This window comes from Venturia canescens, chromosome 4 (genome assembly GCF_019457755.1).
Source record: "Venturia canescens isolate UGA chromosome 4, ASM1945775v1, whole genome shotgun sequence".
NCBI classification, from domain to species: Eukaryota; Metazoa; Arthropoda; class Insecta; order Hymenoptera; family Ichneumonidae; genus Venturia; species Venturia canescens.
The window spans coordinates 2,832,319-2,849,990 of record NC_057424.1 but is presented as its reverse complement, the minus strand read 5'-3'; the positions used below and the strand labels follow the sequence as shown (position 1 = coordinate 2,849,990).

Genomic DNA, 17,672 nt, shown 5'->3' with positions numbered 1-17,672 from the left:
AAATCTAATAAAATTTGTTCACTCTCAAAAAAAATTAAATGGCTACCTCGCATAATTTATTTCTTTTTTTCTGTGTATTTAGCTATAAATTATGAGATTAAAAAACGTGTAGCTACAGATAACTATTCTTGTCGTCCTTCCAAAAGAAAGGGTGAATGTACTTTGCAAAAAAATAGTTTTTCAAAATTACATGTTATAACAAATATTTTTGCGTTTTCTCAAACGATTCGTTTCAATTTTCTTGTATTTTTCATACAGATCAAGAGACTCGGTAGAGTCTCGGGACAAGTACATTGACAGCCCTGTCGTCTGCTGGCCTGAGGCTCTCGCCGAGACTATATTTTCTCTGAATAAAACGATTCGCGGTGGTGGGGGTAAAATTGGCATGTGACTTTCTTTAATTGCAAAGCTCATGAGTTATGTACGGCTTTGAAAATTGAACTTTTAGCTAATTGAGAAGTTCTCTGTCGAGTGAGTCCAAAATCAGCATGCTCGGTGTCGTAATTTCTGAGAAAAAACTTTGCACGGGCTTAAGATTATGCAAAAGTTACTAACACATTCAGGATTTTACGTATCTGTATACGCGTACTCCAACCGCTACAAACATAGGCCTCTTGGCCCCCATGATCACCAATCCCTGGTGAGAGAAATTTTGTTGCAACCAATGAAGAGTGAGAGAATTTTTGGGCCAATGACATTCAAGAAAAAGAGCAAGGAAGTTTGGCGGAAAGCTAAGGAGCTCGAGAGCTCGAAAGTACTCGAAAGTCACCAGCTGAAGTTTCACGTCATGTTGACATTTGGGGTTATGATGTTATGAAGTGCGTGCGGGAAAATAAAAATAATTTTCACGTCATCTAACGAAGGGCATATTGATATTTATTTTGTTAAAACTTGTGGAATACTAAACCGGTATAAAAGCGGCCGCGTAAATGTAGACTGTGATCTGTGTGTGAAAATAAAAAATATAAAAAAATGCGCGATGCATATGTCAACGAAACTTTTCAAGATTTCATTATTTCGTTCGATTGGAAATAAGTGTCAACTGAGATAATCTTTCAATTAAACCAGAGTGCGCGGAATATTGTGCAGTGTAAATATATCATCAGTTGCGTGATTATATATCATGTGTAATAATGTAGGTTATATACACGAGTGCCCTTTGATAGCTGTGTGGTAATAACGAACCGGCCGGGGTTTGATGTTGTGCGGGACAAATGTAACAAACGTTCGCATAGTTAGTGAATAATATAAATAAGGCAAATCAGTTTATCAAAAATAGGTCTGGAAGTTGTAAGGAAAAATGTTCGTCGACCTAAAACGTCAAATTTTTTTTTTGCGATATGAAATATTATGGTTGATAATTAATAAATCAAGAACACACTCAACTGTTAGTGTATAATGTGAGAAACTCCAATCGAATAAATGTTTTCTAATTTATTTCTTGTGTCAACATTATTTTTGAATATTCCCATATTTTTTTTCCTATCGAGTTTGGCTCTGCTCTTTCCGATCCTTGTTTTGACTCCATCGGTTTGCAGCGGATCGATACATATTATTAATTGGTTGCTTAATATGTGTCCTATGATTTTCTACTATTTCTTCATGCTGATTGTGGTAACGTGATTCAAGAGGTTTCCAATTATGATCATCAATCGCACATTTTGTACATCAGATTCTGTAAACAGTTTCTGGTCTTGATATAAGTGTAGTTACTCTTTTTCCACCTGGTCTGTCGAGTAATAAATTTTGAAACTTGTTCCAAAAAGTCTTTGGATGCTTTTTTTGCTGATAATATGAAAAGTTGAATCTTCGGAATGCGGTAGGCAAACACAAATATTGACAACAATACTTATGAAATGACGTGTATGTTGAGTATTCCTATTCTGCAAACTGCAAATGTGGAATTATTGGTGAAAACATTCATTACGATAAGTGTACAGTTGCTCAGTTTTCGATGCGATTAAGTATAACACCTGCCAACATCATGGAAACCTACAGAATTTTTGAATGTTATGTGCGCTATGTCATTTTAATGTAACATCATGACTTCTAACAACTTTCCACTCTAATACTATAGATTTGGATCATTGAAATACAGCAAAAATCTGCAAACCATAAAATTTATATACTGTGCCATTCATTTTATTTTTTGACTCGCACCGTAACATAAATATCAAGTGAAAAATTCATTACAAAAGTCTTCAGTTGCTCATTTATGGATGGATTTGAAATTGCTGTCTTCCAAACTCATTGCGCAGATACATTGAATCGCAGCAGATACCTGCGAACTTGGAAATTTCTGTGGATAAGTATATGTGCTAAGTATCACCCCCTATCTTTGATTATGGTGATATGTAATGGAACTTTGTTCAGCAAGTTTTAAAGTATTTCTTTTCAAATAGTATTAAAGTTTGTATTACTGCGGGATGGAGCGAATACCTTCAAACTTTGATATTTTTGTGTCGCAGCATGTGTGCCAATTATTTAAATTTTTTACTCCAACCGTAACATGTAATTTCAAAAAATCATCACAAAAGTTTTCAGCTTTACTAATTATCTTAATTTTCCTTTTTCTAAATTCTATGCTAAATTTCTGAATTTCCTAATTGATTTCTAAATTATCCTGAAATGAAATTGTTTTCCTCCACAAGCAATGCAGGTACCTTAAACGTCTTTGAATTCCGTTGCTTTGTTGAATCAAGTACGCTCAGTTTTTTTTACTTCTTTGAATTCTGACATAATAAATGTTTCCGGGTGCCTTTATTCTGCAACTATCAAACTGTACATAATTGGATCTCCGGGGCCACTTGCAAACTTTGGAAATATATTTCATCGGGAGCATGTTTTGGATGACACGAAAATGTCTAGATTCAGAATGCAAAAACGACATTTAAAATTGGCCAATTCTGTTGGATTCGTTGTGTCTTGAATTTGATCTATCTTTCCTCTTTTCCTTTCTTTTCACTAACGTTATAAGCCGGAAATCATATCTCAGCCCGCAACAAGCATTGCTACATGCTCTTGAGTTTCCAATGGACAAAACATATTAGAAGACAAGGAGAAAAATCACCAAAGTCCAAGAACAAACCTCTATTGAAATATTTCCAGTACAATTTTGACGAAATTTAGGTCTTTTTTCGTGGAAACCAACGTTATAAGCCGAAAATCATATCACGACCTACAACCTGCTTTTCACCGTGCTCTTTGGTTCCTAATTGACAAAACATATTAAGGTACAAGGAAAACAATCGCCAAAGTCCAAGAACAGACCTGTGACGAAATATTTCCAGTTCAATTTTTACGAAAAATAGGTCTTTCTTCGTGGAAACCTACGCTATAAGCCGAAAATCATATCCCGGCCTCCAACCCGCTTGCGGCCGTGCTCTTGGGTTCCTAATTGACAAAACATATTAGAGTACAAGGGGAAAAATCGCCAAAGTCCGAGGACAGACCTGTGACGAAATATGTCCAGTACAATTTTGACGAAAAATAGGTCTTTTTTTGTGAAAACCAACGTTATAAGCCGAAAATCATATCACGACCTACAACCTGCTTTTCACCGTGCTCTTTGGTTCCTAATTGACAAAACATATTAAGGTACAAGGAAAACAATCGCCAAAGTCCAAGAACAGACCTGTGACGAAATATTTCCAGTTCAATTTTTACGAAAAATAGGTCTTTCTTCGTGGAAACCAACGTTATAAGCCGAAAATCATATCTCGGCCTCCAACTCGCTTTCCATCGTGCTCTTTGGTTCCTAATTGACAAAACATATTAAGGTACAAGGAAAACAATCGCCAAAGTCCAAGAACAAACCTGTGACGAAATATTTCCAGTTCAATTTTTACGAAAAATAAGTCTTTTTTAGCGGAACCCAACGTTATAAGCCGAAAATCATATCCCGGCCTCCAACCCGCTTTCGACCGTGCTCTTGTGTTCCTGATTGACAAAACATATTAGAGTACAAGGAAAAAAATCGCCAAAGTCCAAGAACAGACCTGTGACGAAATATTTCCAGTTCAATTTTTACGAAAAATAGGTCTTTTTTTGTGAAAACCAACGTTATAAGCCGAAAATCATAAATAATTCATACAAATTTAAAGTAAAATCCTATAGTCATCTGAACATAAATAAGGAACTTTTGAGAAAAAAGACGTGATATCAAACCATAAACTTCCCCTAGGAAAAAAAAGGTTGGGACAAGTACATTGATGGTCCCTCGTTTCCTGATAATTCCATCCATATAAAAAACTTTAAAAATATTTTCTTTTTAAATTTTCGAAAAAATGATTTTATAAAAAAAAATACAGAACAATTCGAAAAAATTTTCACAAATCTTGAAAAAACATTATCTGTAAAAAAAACTAATCTGCATCTATTTTTTTAAGTGTCAAAAGAATCAAATAACAAGTAAAAAATAAAAAACCGAAAAATCGCGCTTGAAATCATTTTGGAAACCGATGCCTTATTCTTCTTATTTTATTCGAACAGCTAAATCAATTGAAAAAAATTCCATCTAATTTACGTGCAACATTAAAATTTATTATATCAATTCGAGGCCAAGTATTTCCTAATGAATTGAAAAAGATACCACTTGAGTTACGTGCAGCACTAAAATTTATGATATCAATCGAAGGACAAGTAATTTATGAGTAACTCCAAATTTCAGCATTATGGAATTGTTCTAAGAAGCTTTTAAATCCAAAAAAATCACTTGCAAGCTAGTCATTTCTTACTCTATGGTGGCAAAGACTTATAAGAAAATCGATTCTTTTCAGACTTTCAGGAGCTTCTGATATTATTCACAATATTCGACGTCGATTGGATCGATACAAATTATGTTTAAATATGAGTTAAAAGTACTTGTCCGGCCCATCACTATTCATTCAAATAAAAATCAATCATAAAAAAACGAAATTGTACGGCAGAATCCGGTTAAAAATTTATTGGTTGAACAATATATATCACGCCAAAGTCACTATATGTCTGGTTTTCGTAATACACTGCATGTATGACACCACATACCACTATTTTTAATAAAATAAATAGATATTGAACACTTTATTAGATGAAAAATTTTTTTTTTCACCCCGCACTTCGTAATGTCGAAAATCCGTTTGTTATAACATCAAAAACTGACGGCTGACTGATGGCATTGTATATATAGGTATATATTCATAAACTTTATTCCGCTGGAACGGTACAGCGAGTGTCCTGACCAATCATAACTCATTATTTCTGTAGCCGGGATCCCGGGATCCGAGCTTTCATAGAAATGGGTTATAGCTGGCATCAAGAGACCTTTGATGGTGTTCTGTACAGACACGGTAAATCCATAAATGTTTTAGTAACTTTTGCATAATCTTGAGCCTGTGCAAAGTTTTTTCTCAGCATTTACGCTACCGATCGTGTTGGTTTCGTGCTCATTCGAAAGCGATTTTGAAAATTAGTCTCCAAACCAATTTTTGATTTATAAAACATCTCCTGAGCTCTGCAATTTTAGAAAATGATATGCCAGTTTTACCCCTACCACCGCGAATCGTTTTATTCAGAGAAAGTATACTCGGCGAGCCTCGGGCCAGCAAACGACAGGGCTGTCAATGTACTTGTCCCGAGACTCTACCGAGTCTCTTGATGCACAGAAATTTCAAAGTTCGCAGGTATCTGCTGCGATTCAATGTATCTGCGTAATGAGTTTGGAAGACAGCAATTTCAAATCCATCCATGAATGAGCAACTAAAGACTTTTGTAATGAATTTTTCACTTCATATTTATGTTACGGTGATAGTCAAAAAGTAAAATAAATGGCACAGTATATAAATTTCATGGTAAGCAGATTTTTGCTATATTTCAATGATCCAAATCTATAGTATTAGAGTGAAAAGTTGTTAGAAGTCATGATGTTACATTAAAATGACATAGCGCACATAACATTCAGAAATTCTGTAGGTTTCCATGATGTTGGCAGGTATTATACTTAATCGCATCGAAAACTGAGCAACTGTACACTTATCGTAATGAATGTTTTCACCAATAATTCCACATTTGCAGTTTGCAGAATAGGAATACTCAACATACACGTCATTTCATAAGTATTGTTGTCAATATTTGTGTTTGCCTACCGCATTCCGAAGATTCAACTTTTCATATTATCAGCAAAAAAAGCATCCAAACACTTTTTGGAACAAGTTTCAAGATTGATTACTCGACAGACCAGGTGGAAAAAGAATAACTACATTTATATCAAGACCAGAAACTGTTTTGAGAATCTGATGTACAAAATCTGCGATTGATGATCACATAGTTGGAAACCTCTTGAATCACGTTACCACAATCAACATGAAGAAATAGTAGAAAATTATAGGACATATATTAGGCGACCAATTAATAGTATGTTTTGAAGCAGGAATTGAGGATTGTGTGAAATTTTATTTCAAGTTAACAAAGTGATTAATTTTATTTTTAATTCGATAAGGTAAGTCTATCCACAAAACAAACTTTAAAATAAAATTTTTATAAAAAATGGGCAAAAAAATTATTTTATAAAAAAAATACAGAACAATTCGAAAAAAATTCACAAATCTTGAAAAAACATTATCTTTAAAAAAAACTAAATTGTATATATTGTTTAAAGTGTTAAAAGAATCAAATAACAAGTAAAAAATAAAAAACGAAAAATCGTGCTTGAAATCATTTTGGCAACCGATGCCTCATTCTTCTTATTTAATTCGAAGGGCTAAATCAATTTAAAAAAATTCCATCTAATTTACGTGCAGCATTAAAATTTATTATATCAATTCGAGGCCAAGTATTTTCTAATAAATTGAAAAAAGTTACCATTTGAGTTACGTGCAGCACTAAAATTTATGATATCAATGGAAGGACAAGTAATTTATGAGTAACTCCAAATTTCAGCATTATGGAATTGTTCTAAGAAGCTTTTAAATCCAAAAAAATCACTTGCAAGCTAGTCATTTCTTATTCTATGGTGGCAAAGACTTATAAGAAAATCGATTCTTTTCAGACTTTCAGGAGCTTCTGATATTATTCACAATATTCGACGTTGATTGGATCGATACAAATTATGTTTAAATATGAGTTAAAAGTACTTGTCCGGCCCATCACTTTCCATTAAAATTGTTTATTCAAATAAAAATCAGGGCTTCTCTAGAACTGATCGAGCACAAATATTCATGCAGAGCGAATTTAGAGAGTTATCTTCAAGTAATATTCCCTTAATTGCACTAATTGAATAAGAATGGAAACGAATTGTTCTGTACTATACAAGGGATGTTATTGTGCATCGATAAATAAAAAACATTTTGCACATTAAATATGTTCAAGCTTCCAAAAATAACTCCCCAGTTGGTATTGGAATGACGGCAATTTTTACTTCTCATTTTTTCCAGCGAACGAATTTCATTCCGTATAACTAACCTATACTATTATTAAGAACATTAAACTAATAATAAATCGCATGTCAATAAATTTTTAACCGGATTCTGCCGTACAATTTCGTTTTTTTATGATTGATTTTTATTTGAATGAATGGTGATGGGCCGGACAAGTACTTTTAACTCATATTTAAACATAATTTGTATCGATCCAATCGACGTCGAATATTGTGAATAATATCAGAAGCTCCTGAAAGTCTGAAAAGAATCGATTTTCTTATAAGTCTTTGCCACCATAGAGTAAGAAATGACTAGCTTGCATGTGATTTTTTTGAATTTAAAAGCTTCTTAGAACAACTCCATAATGTTGAAATTTGGAGTTACTCATAAATTACTTGTCCTTCGATTGATATCATAAATTTTAGTGCTGCACGTAACTCAAGTGGTAACTTTTTTCAATTCATTAGAAAATACTTTGGCCTCGAATTGATATAATAAATTTTAATGCTGCACGTAAATTAGATGGAATTTTTTTCAATTGACTTAGCTGTTCGAATCAAATAAGATGAATGAGGCATCGGTTTCCAAAATGATTTCAAGCGCGATTTTTCGGTTTTTTATTTTTTACTTGTTATTTGATTCTTTTGACACTTTAAAAAATAGATGCAGATTAGTTTTTTTTACAGATAATGTTTTTTCAAGATTTGTGAAATTTTTTTCGAATTGTTCTGTATTTTTTTTTATAAAATCATTTTTTCGAAAATTTAAAAAGAAAATATTTTTAAAGTTTTTTATATGGATGGAATTATCAGGAAACGAGGGACCATCAATGTACTTGTCCCAACCTTTTTTTTCCTAGGGGAAGTTTATGGTTTGATATCACGTCTTTTTTCTCAAAAGTTCCTTATTTATGTTCAGATGACTATAGGATTTTACTTTAAATTTGTATGAATTATTTATGATTTTCGGCTTATAACGTTGGTTTTCACAAAAAAAGACCTATTTTTCGTCAAAATTGTACTGGACATATTTCGTCACAGGTCTGTCCTCGGACTTTGGCGATTTTTCCCCTTGTACTCTAATATGTTTTGTCAATTAGGAACCCAAGAGCACGGCCGCAAGCGGGTTGGAGGCCGGGATATGATTTTCGGCTTATAGCGTAGGTTTCCACGAAAAAAGACCTATTTTTCGTAAAAATTGAACTGGAAATATTTCGTCACAGGTCTGTTCTTGGACTTTGGCGATTTTTTTCCTTGTACTCTAATATGTTTTGTCAATCAGGAACACAAGAGCACGGTCGAAAGCGGGTTGGAGGCCGGGATATGACTTTCGGCTTATAACGTTGGGTTTCGCTAAAAAAGACTTATTTTTCGTAAAAATTGAACTGGAAATATTTCGTCACAGGTTTGTTCTTGGACTTTGGCGATTGTTTTCCTTGTACCTTAATATGGTTTGTCAATTAGGAACCAAAGAGCACGATGGAAAGCGAGTTGGAGGCCGAGATATGATTTTCGGCTTATAACGTTGGTTTCTACGAAAAAAGACCTATTTTTCATCCAAATTGTACTGAAAATATTTCGTCACAGGTCTCTCCTTGGACTTTGGCGATTTTTTTCCTTATACTCTAATATGTTTTGTCAATTAGGAACCAAAGAGCACGGTGAAAAGCAGGTTGTAGGTCGTGATATGATTTTCGGCTTATAACGTTGGTTTCCACGAAAAAAGACCTAAATTTCGTCAAAATTGTACTGGAAATATTTCAATAGAGGTTTGTTCTTGGACTTTGGTGATTTTTCTCCTTGTCTTCTAATATGTTTTGTCCATTGGAAACTCAAGAGCATGTAGCAATGCTTGTTGCGGGCTGAGATATGATTTCCGGCTTATAACGTTAGTGAAAAGAAAGGAAAAGAGAAAAGATAGATCAAATTCAAGACACAACGAATCCAACAGAATTAGCCATTTTTAAATGTCGTTTTTGCATTCTGAATCTAGACATTTTCGTGTCATCCAAAACAAACATGCCCCCGATGAAATATATTTCCAAAGTTTGCAAGTGGCCGCGGAGATCCAATTATCTACAGTTTGATAGTTACAGAAAAAAGGCACCCGGAAACATTTATTATGTCAGAATTCAAAGAAGTAAAAAAAACTGAGCGTACTTGATTCGACAGAGCAACGGAATTCAAAGACGTTTAAGGTACCTGCATTGGTTGTGGAGGAAAACAATTTCATTTCAGGATAATTTAGAAATAAATTAGGAAATTCAGAAATTTAGCATAGAATTTAGAAAAAGGAAAATTAAGATAATTCGTAAAGCTGAAAACTTTTGTGATGAATTTTTGAAATTACATGTTACGGTTGGAGTAAAAAATTTAAATAATTGGCACACATGCTGCGACACAAAAATATCAAAGTTTGAAGGTATTCGCTCCATCCCGCAGTAATACAAACTTTAATACTATTTGAAAAGAAATACTTTAAAACTTGCTGAGCAAAGTTCCATTACATATTACCATAATCAAAGATAGGGGGTGATACTTAGCACATATACTTATCCACAGAAATTTCCAAGTTCGCAGGTATCTGCTGCGATTCAATGTATCTGCGCAATGAGTTTGGAAGACAGCAATTTCAAATCCATCCATAAATGAGCAACTGAAGACTTGTGTAATGAATTTTTCACTTGATATTTATGTTACGGTGCGAGTCAAAAAATAAAATGAATGGCACAGTATATAAATTTTATGGTTTGCAGATTTTTGCTGTATTTCAATGATCCAAATCTATAGTATTAGAGTGGAAAGTTGTTAGAAGTCATGATGTTACATTAAAATGACATAGCGCACATAACATTCAGAAATTCTGTAGGTTTCCATGATGTTGGCAGGTATTATACTTAATCGCATCGAAAACTGAGCAACTGTACACTTATCATAATGAATGTTTTCACCAATAATTCCACATTTGCAGTTTGCAGAATAGGAATACTCAACATACACGTCATTTCATAAGTATTGTTGTCAATATTTGTGTTTGCCTACCGCATTCCGAAGATTCAACTTTTCATATTATCAGCAAAAAATGCATCCAAAGACTTTTTGGAACAAGTTTCAAAATTTATTACTCGACAGACCAGGTGGAAAAAGAGTAACTACACTTATATCAAGACCAGAAACTGTTTACAGAATCTGATGTACAAAATGTGCGATTGATGATCATAATTGGAAACCTCTTGAATCACGTTACCACAATCAGCATGAAGAAATTGTAGAAAATCATAGGACACATATTAAGCAACCAATTAATAATATGTATCGATCCGCTGCAAACCGATGGAGTCAAAACAAGGATCGGAAAGAGCAGAGCCAAACTCAATAGGAAAAAAAATATGGGAATATTCAAAAATAATGTTGACACAAGAAATAAATTAGAAAACATTTATTCGATTGGAGTTTCTCACATTATACACTAACAGTTGAGTGTGTTCTTGATTTATTAATTATCAACCATAATATTTCATATCGCAAAAAGAAAATTTGACGTTTTAGGTTGACGAACATTTTTTCTTACAACTTCCAGACCTATTTTTGATAAACTGATTTGCCTTATTTATATTATTCACTAACTATGCGAACGTTTGTTACATTTGTCCCGCACAACATCAAACCCCGGCCGGTTCGTTATTACCACACAGCTATCAAAGGGCACTCGTATATATAACCTACATTATTACACATGATATATAATCACGCAACTGATGATATATTTACACTGCACAATATTCCGCGCACTCTGGTTTAATTGAAAGATTATCTCAGTTGACACTTATTTCCAATCGAACGAAATAATGAAATCTTGAAAAGTTTCGTTGACATATGCATCGCGCATTTTTTTATATTTTTTATTTTCACACACAGATCACAGTCTACATTTACGCGGCCGCTTTTATACCGGTTTAGTATTCCATAAGTTTTAACAAAATAAATATCAATATGCACTTCGTTAGATGACGTGGAAATTATTTTTATTTTCCCGCACGCACTTCATAACATCATAACCCCAAATGTCAACATGACGTGAAACTTCAGCTGATGACTTTCGAGTACTTTCGAGCTCTCGAGCTCCTTAGCTTTCCGCCAAACTTCCTTGCTCTTTTTCTTGAATGTCATTGGCCCAAAAATTCTCTCACTCTTCATTGGTTGCAACAAAATTTCTCTCACGAGGGATTGGTGATCATGGGGGCCAAGAGGCCTATGTTTGTAGCGGTTGGAGTACGCGTATACAGATACGTAAAATCCTGAATGTGTTAGTAACTTTTGCATAATCTTAAGCCCGTGCAAAGTTTTTTCTCAGAAATTACGACACCGAGCATGCTGATTTTGGACTCATTCGACAGAGAACTTCTCAATTAGCTAAAAGTTCAATTTTCAAAGCCGTACATAACTCATGAGCTTTGCAATTAAAGAAAGTCACATGCCAATTTTACCCCCACCACCGCGAATCGTTTTATTCAGAGAAAATATAGTCTCGGCGAGAGCCTCAGGCCAGCAGACGACAGGGCTGTCAATGTACTTGTCCCGAGACTCTACCGAGTCTCTTGATATCTCCTATCACTTTCCTCCCAGTACTTCCCCCCTCTCATCTCGTCCCCTAGCCTGAACCTTGCTACCCTCCCCATCTCTCCTCGCTCCATCCCTTTCTTAAGTACCCCGGCACCCCTCTTTCCTTAACAAATTTGTAATCCCTATTGCTTCTTGACTTTATTATTTCCTCCCATCTCCCCACTTCCTGCCTTTCTCTCTCTGCCCTCACTATATCCTCCCCCCTCATCTCCCCCCACGTCCATCTTCTCTCCACCTCCTCCTCATTCCATCCCATCCTTAAGTAAAACTACCTTTCTCGACACCCCCAGCACCCATCTTAAAAATCTTTCCTGCAGCCTCTCAACTATCTTCCTACCCTTCCACCCCCATATCTCTACTCCATAACAAACTACTGACCACACTAATTTGTCAAACAGCCAAATTCTCCTTCCCCAATCGTCACCAAACCTTCTATTCCCTATCCCCCAAACCTTCCCCATTATCTTCGCCGCCTTCATCACCCTCTCCTCTACGTGCTCATCCCGACTTCCATTCGCCCTCACCACGTAACCCAGGTACGTGTACCTACTTACCTCTTCAATCCTTTCTCCCCCCCATTGCCATACCACCTTCCTTTTTCTTCCCCCTCCCACACTGCACCTCATCACCTTCGTTTTTCCCGTATTCACCTCCAGCCCTTTCTCTTCTATGTATCTCTCCAGCGTCCTCATCATCCCCTTCATTTCATCTTCGTCCTTCGCCAACAATACCACGTCATCCGCATACGCCAGAGAGTACACTTTCCCCCCACCCCTTAGCTTCACCCCTCCCCACCTCCCTTTCTCTAGCTCCTCGTCCAAATCAGCCATCAGCAGAGTGAACAGCTTCGGACTCAGAGGACACCCCTGCCTCACCCCTTTCTCCGTCCAAAACTTTTCCCCTTTCTCCTCTCCCACCTTCACCCTCGCATACGTCTCCTTCATCACCTCCTCACACCTCTCCGTTAGCCCCTCCCTCACCCCTCTCTTCCTCATACTCTCCACCAACTTCGTCCTATCTACCGAGTCGAAAGCCGCCTTCAAATCCACGAACAACAACACCAACTTCCCCCTCCTTTCCGTTATTTCCCTATTTATCACATAATTCAGCACGTACACGTTGTCCATCGTTCCCATACCTTCCCTGAAACCTGCCTGACTGCTTGGCATCATACCTTCCTCTTCCACCTCCTTCCTCAATCTTTCTGCCAGCATCCCTACGTATACCTTGTACGCCGTCTGCGTTAACGTTACCCCCCTGTATTCCTCCACCCTCTTCCCTTCCCCCTTCTTTACCACTGGCACCACTATCCCTTCCTTCCAACCTTCCGGCCACCCCTCCCCTTTCCACACATTTTCACACATCCTCTTCAAACTATTCACCACCCTCTCCCCCCCGTACTTCCACACTTCGTTCGGGATCCCATCCTCCCCCACCTCCTTTTTGTCCTTCAATTTCCTTATTGCCTTCTTCACCTCTTCCGTTGTTATCTCCCCTTCCTCCCCTTCCTCTCCTTCCCTTCTTTTTTCCCCCCGTCTCACTTTTCTTTCTGTTACCCCTCTCAGCCCTTCTCTGAAGTATCTATCCCATTCCTCCCTCCTTATCTTTTTATTCACCCCCTTTCTCTTCTTCCTTCCCCTATTTACCACCTCCCATACCTAACCTTCCGTCCTTATCCCTTCTATCTCTCTTTCCCATCTTTCCCTCTCCTTCTTTTTCTTTTCTTCGCACATTCTCCTGAACTTCCTCTTCTCTTGCCTGTACCTTTCCTCTTCCCTGCCCTCCCTCTTCCACCTCTCTAATTCCCTCCTCGCCTCCTCCTTCGCCCTTCCGCATTCCTCATCCCACCAACCCCCCCTCCTCTCCTCTACTCTCTCTTCCTCTGACTTCCTCATCGCTCTCTTTATTCTCTCCCTCATTTCCTCCCATCCCTCTTCCACGCTCTCCGTCTCCCACTCCCACCTCCCAAACTCCTCTTGAAACTTTTCCACTCCCCTCTCCGTCCACACTCCTCTCTCCTCCTTCCTCTTCCCCTCCTTTTTCCTTCCCCCGCCTTTTCTCCCCTCCCTCCCCTTCAGCCATACTACGACCGGCATGAGGTCCGAGTCCACCCTGCTCACCACCTCCATTTTCTTAACTCTTTCCCATACTTACTCCCCCACTATCACGTAATCAATTACCGACTTACCCCTTCCCCCCACAAACGTCCACTCACCCTCCCTATCGCCCTCCACACTTCCATTCACTATCCTCCATCCTCTCTCCGTCACAAACTTACACCATTCTTTCCCTTCCTTCGTCTCTATCTCATCTTTTGACCTCCTCACCGTTTCCCTCTCCCCTACTTCCCATCCTTCCCCCCTTCCGCCTCCTTTGCCGGTTCTCACATTCATATCACCCCCTATCACCACCCTCTCCCCCCCCAGCTCTTTCCATCCACTGGCCCATCCTCTCCCTTTTCCTCTCCAAGTCCCCGTTTTTATCCCTGTTTTTTACTTCTCCCCAACTTACCCCCGTCACCCCTTTGCCGTCTCTTCTCTCGCCTCGGCTCTTACCCCCCTTTCCACTCTCACCTTTTTTCCCGCACAGCCTCTTTTGCGCCCTTTCCCTTTAATTCCCGCACCTTACTATTCCCCACTGTTTCCCACTGTCACCGGAAACGGAAGTCCCATATTAAAGAAAAGTAAGATTCCCAAATTTTCAGATTAAAAAAAAAATTTATATAGTGCTCAAGCCACTTGTCGATTTTTCCTTTTTTTTCTCGAAAATCGGGAAGCAAACATTTTTTTTGTTCTCATAGCAAAAAGTGTTGGTGTTCCATTTTTAAGTTGCGAAATAGCTTTTGAGCATCGTAATTAAACAAATTCACATGCCAATTTTACCCCTACCACCGCGAATCGTTTCATTGAGAGAACGTATAGTCTCGGCGAGCCTCGAACCAACAGACGACAGGGCTGTCAATATACTTGCCCCGCGACTCTACCGAATCTCTTGATAGCTTGCAATGTACATTTGGTCAGCAGTATACATTGTCTAAGCAATCTCTGTATTTCCACTTCCCCTCCATTTCCTCGCTGCCCCGAGTTCCTTACCTCTCCACATCCTAGCATCCCTGCTATAAAAAGTTTATTGGTATTGGAATAGACTCATTGCTACCGAGTTGAGGAAATTTCTTGTATAGCGCCTGTCGCTGTTGTACTTAAGCATGCTTGGTAACAGAACGATTGTTAACAGACAAAATTCATGACGTGATATTTTTCGTTTTTTTGTTCAATACATGATTTTGGCGCAAAATGCGCTGGACATAAATCAATCTATTTTCACTAATGGAAACCGTCAGAAAAACAATATCGCGTGAGAATTGAATATAAATGAATTTCTTGATGGTTTGTTATAACTTTTTTTGCAGATACGGTGTCACATTGTCGAAGCCGAGTTACAAGATAAAATGAGTGGAGCTCAATGTCAAGTTCTGCAAACGAGAAATAAATAATATATCGGAAGGTATTGCTGGAGAGTGAAACCGCGACTACATTGTCCTTGGTTTTCATCATCAAACGTCAAAAAACAATACAAACATCGTCCCACCACATGAGTTATTAAGTACACACGAAGAAGAACAAAGCACAAATATAGCTAGTTTAAGTCCAAATGTTGTATGTGAAAATGTATTAATGAAGTGACTGAAAACATTGATAAACGTTTTTTTTCTCCGGACTACTGTAAGTTTGTAAAAAGGACAATTTGTGATCACTTCAAAAGAAAATTCTGTCTTTATCGACAAACTAAATTTCATTGTTTACTCAACGATTCGTACTCTTTCGAAGCTCTTTCTTCTCTGTTATAGTCCTTGATTAATTATTCAAGCTATTATAGTTTTTACGGAATTATTTTTATGGTGGAACTTTTTTCACTTATATTGAGTTCATAATAAAAGAACAAACAGTAGAAAGAAAATGTTAAATGACGAAGGAAAATTTATTTAAATGTCACATACCTCTTGTTTGAAATTCGAATTATGCAGGGATTTGTCAGGTTTATTTATTGTCTTAATGCCGCCGTAAATTCGCAGCAGCTCTCGTGTAGTCGTTTTACTGCGGCGCTTGGCTGTGAATAGAGGCCATAATTGAACATGGTCAATAAATCCAACTGTTTTAATTTAGCTTCGGATACAACGATTTTCTTCTGAAGGAAAAACTGTTACCTCCATTTTATTTTGTAATAATCCAGAACCAGTCATTACTGTTATTTTATGCGTACATATTTGCACCAAAACACGAAGAGCCATGACAATATCTGATAACTATGAAATGGTTAAGACCAATGAGCATTTCGATTAAGAAAAAAAATGAATCAAAACGGACAAGTGGAAAAACGATTGGCAACGGACAAGTGGAAAAATAAATCGCAACGGACTAGTGGCAAAACGAATCGCAACAAAATTTTAACGTAAAGTTTTACCGGCAGATTGTACTGTACTTGTCCAAATTGAAAATCAGCCCGTAAAACTTCGAGTTAAAATTTTGTTGCGATTCGTTTTGTCACTAGTCCGTTGTGATTCGTTTTACCACTTATCCGTTGCCATTCGTTTTTCCACTTGTCCATTGCGATTCGTTTTTCCTCTTGTCCGTTGAAGTTTCACTTCTACTGCATGTCCCAGCACACATTTTTTTTTTGCAGGTTCACTGCAAATAATGATTTGGTTAGGTTAGATACATTTTAATGAATGCATTTTTTATTTAAACATATTTTATTTAATCAAACAAAAAAATAAAAAAAAACAAATCCAAACAAATTCTCTATTTATTCATTAATACGTTTTTTACACAGACCACAAATGGAGGCAATGATGCCCAGCCACGTGGAGAGCGAAGGTAAGAAGACAGCAGTAGCGGGATTCTGTAACTCGTTATGCCTATAACGAATTAAAACGTTATGATAACAATAGCGACATCTGCCGAGTGTAACGACAAACGGATAACTACTGTATGATTACGTAACTCCAAATAGCGTTACCTCGACGTTAGAGAATGCGATAACGAAACATCGTTATTTAACGTCGTCGTTACGTTTCAAGCCCATGTGGAAATTGTTGACTACGTGAAATAGTAAAATCTTTCGTTGGTTGATGTTGAGAACCACCGGCATTTTAGTGACTTCTTATAAATTTCTAGTAATCGTCGAATGGGAAGCATTATTTACAAATCGTGTTTCGTTGTGCCTTTCATGGTTTTTAATCTCAATGGTGCCAAAGAGCACGGTGAAAAGCAGGTTGTAGGTCGTGATATGATTTTCGGCTTATAACGTTGGTTTCCACGAAAAAAGACCTAAATTTCGTCAAAATTGTACTGGAAATATTTCAATAGAGGTTTGTTCTTGGACTTTGGTGATTTTTCTCCTTGTCTTCTAATATGTTTTGTCCATTGGAAACTCAAGAGCATGTAGCAATGCTTGTTGCGGGCTGAGATATGATTTCCGGCTTATAACGTTAGTGAAAAGAAAGGAAAAGAGGAAAGATAGATCAAATTCAAGACACAACGAATCCAACAGAATTGGCCAATTTTAAATGTCGTTTTTGCATTCTGAATCTAGACATTTTCGTGTCATCCAAAACATGCTCCCGATGAAATATATTTCCAAAGTTTGCAAGTGGCCG

At 37.1% G+C, this 17,672-nt stretch overlaps 1 protein-coding gene across 4 annotated transcripts in view; it reads left to right on the top strand.

Annotated features, from left to right (window-relative positions):
* Window positions 1-15,980, top strand: part of rl (Mitogen-activated protein kinase rl) — a 232,849-nt gene extending 216,869 nt beyond the window's left edge. For all 4 annotated transcript variants that reach the window (XR_006260526.1, XR_006260527.1, XM_043415804.1 and 1 more), the window contains one exon: window positions 15,426-15,980. Coding sequence is in view for 1 of the 4 variants with exons in the window: in XM_043415804.1 (XP_043271739.1) it covers window positions 15,426-15,509 (84 nt within the window). In the remaining 3 variants the exon portion in view is untranslated. The remainder of the gene's footprint in view (window positions 1-15,425) is intronic.
* Window positions 15,981-17,672: the final 1,692 nt, after the last annotated feature.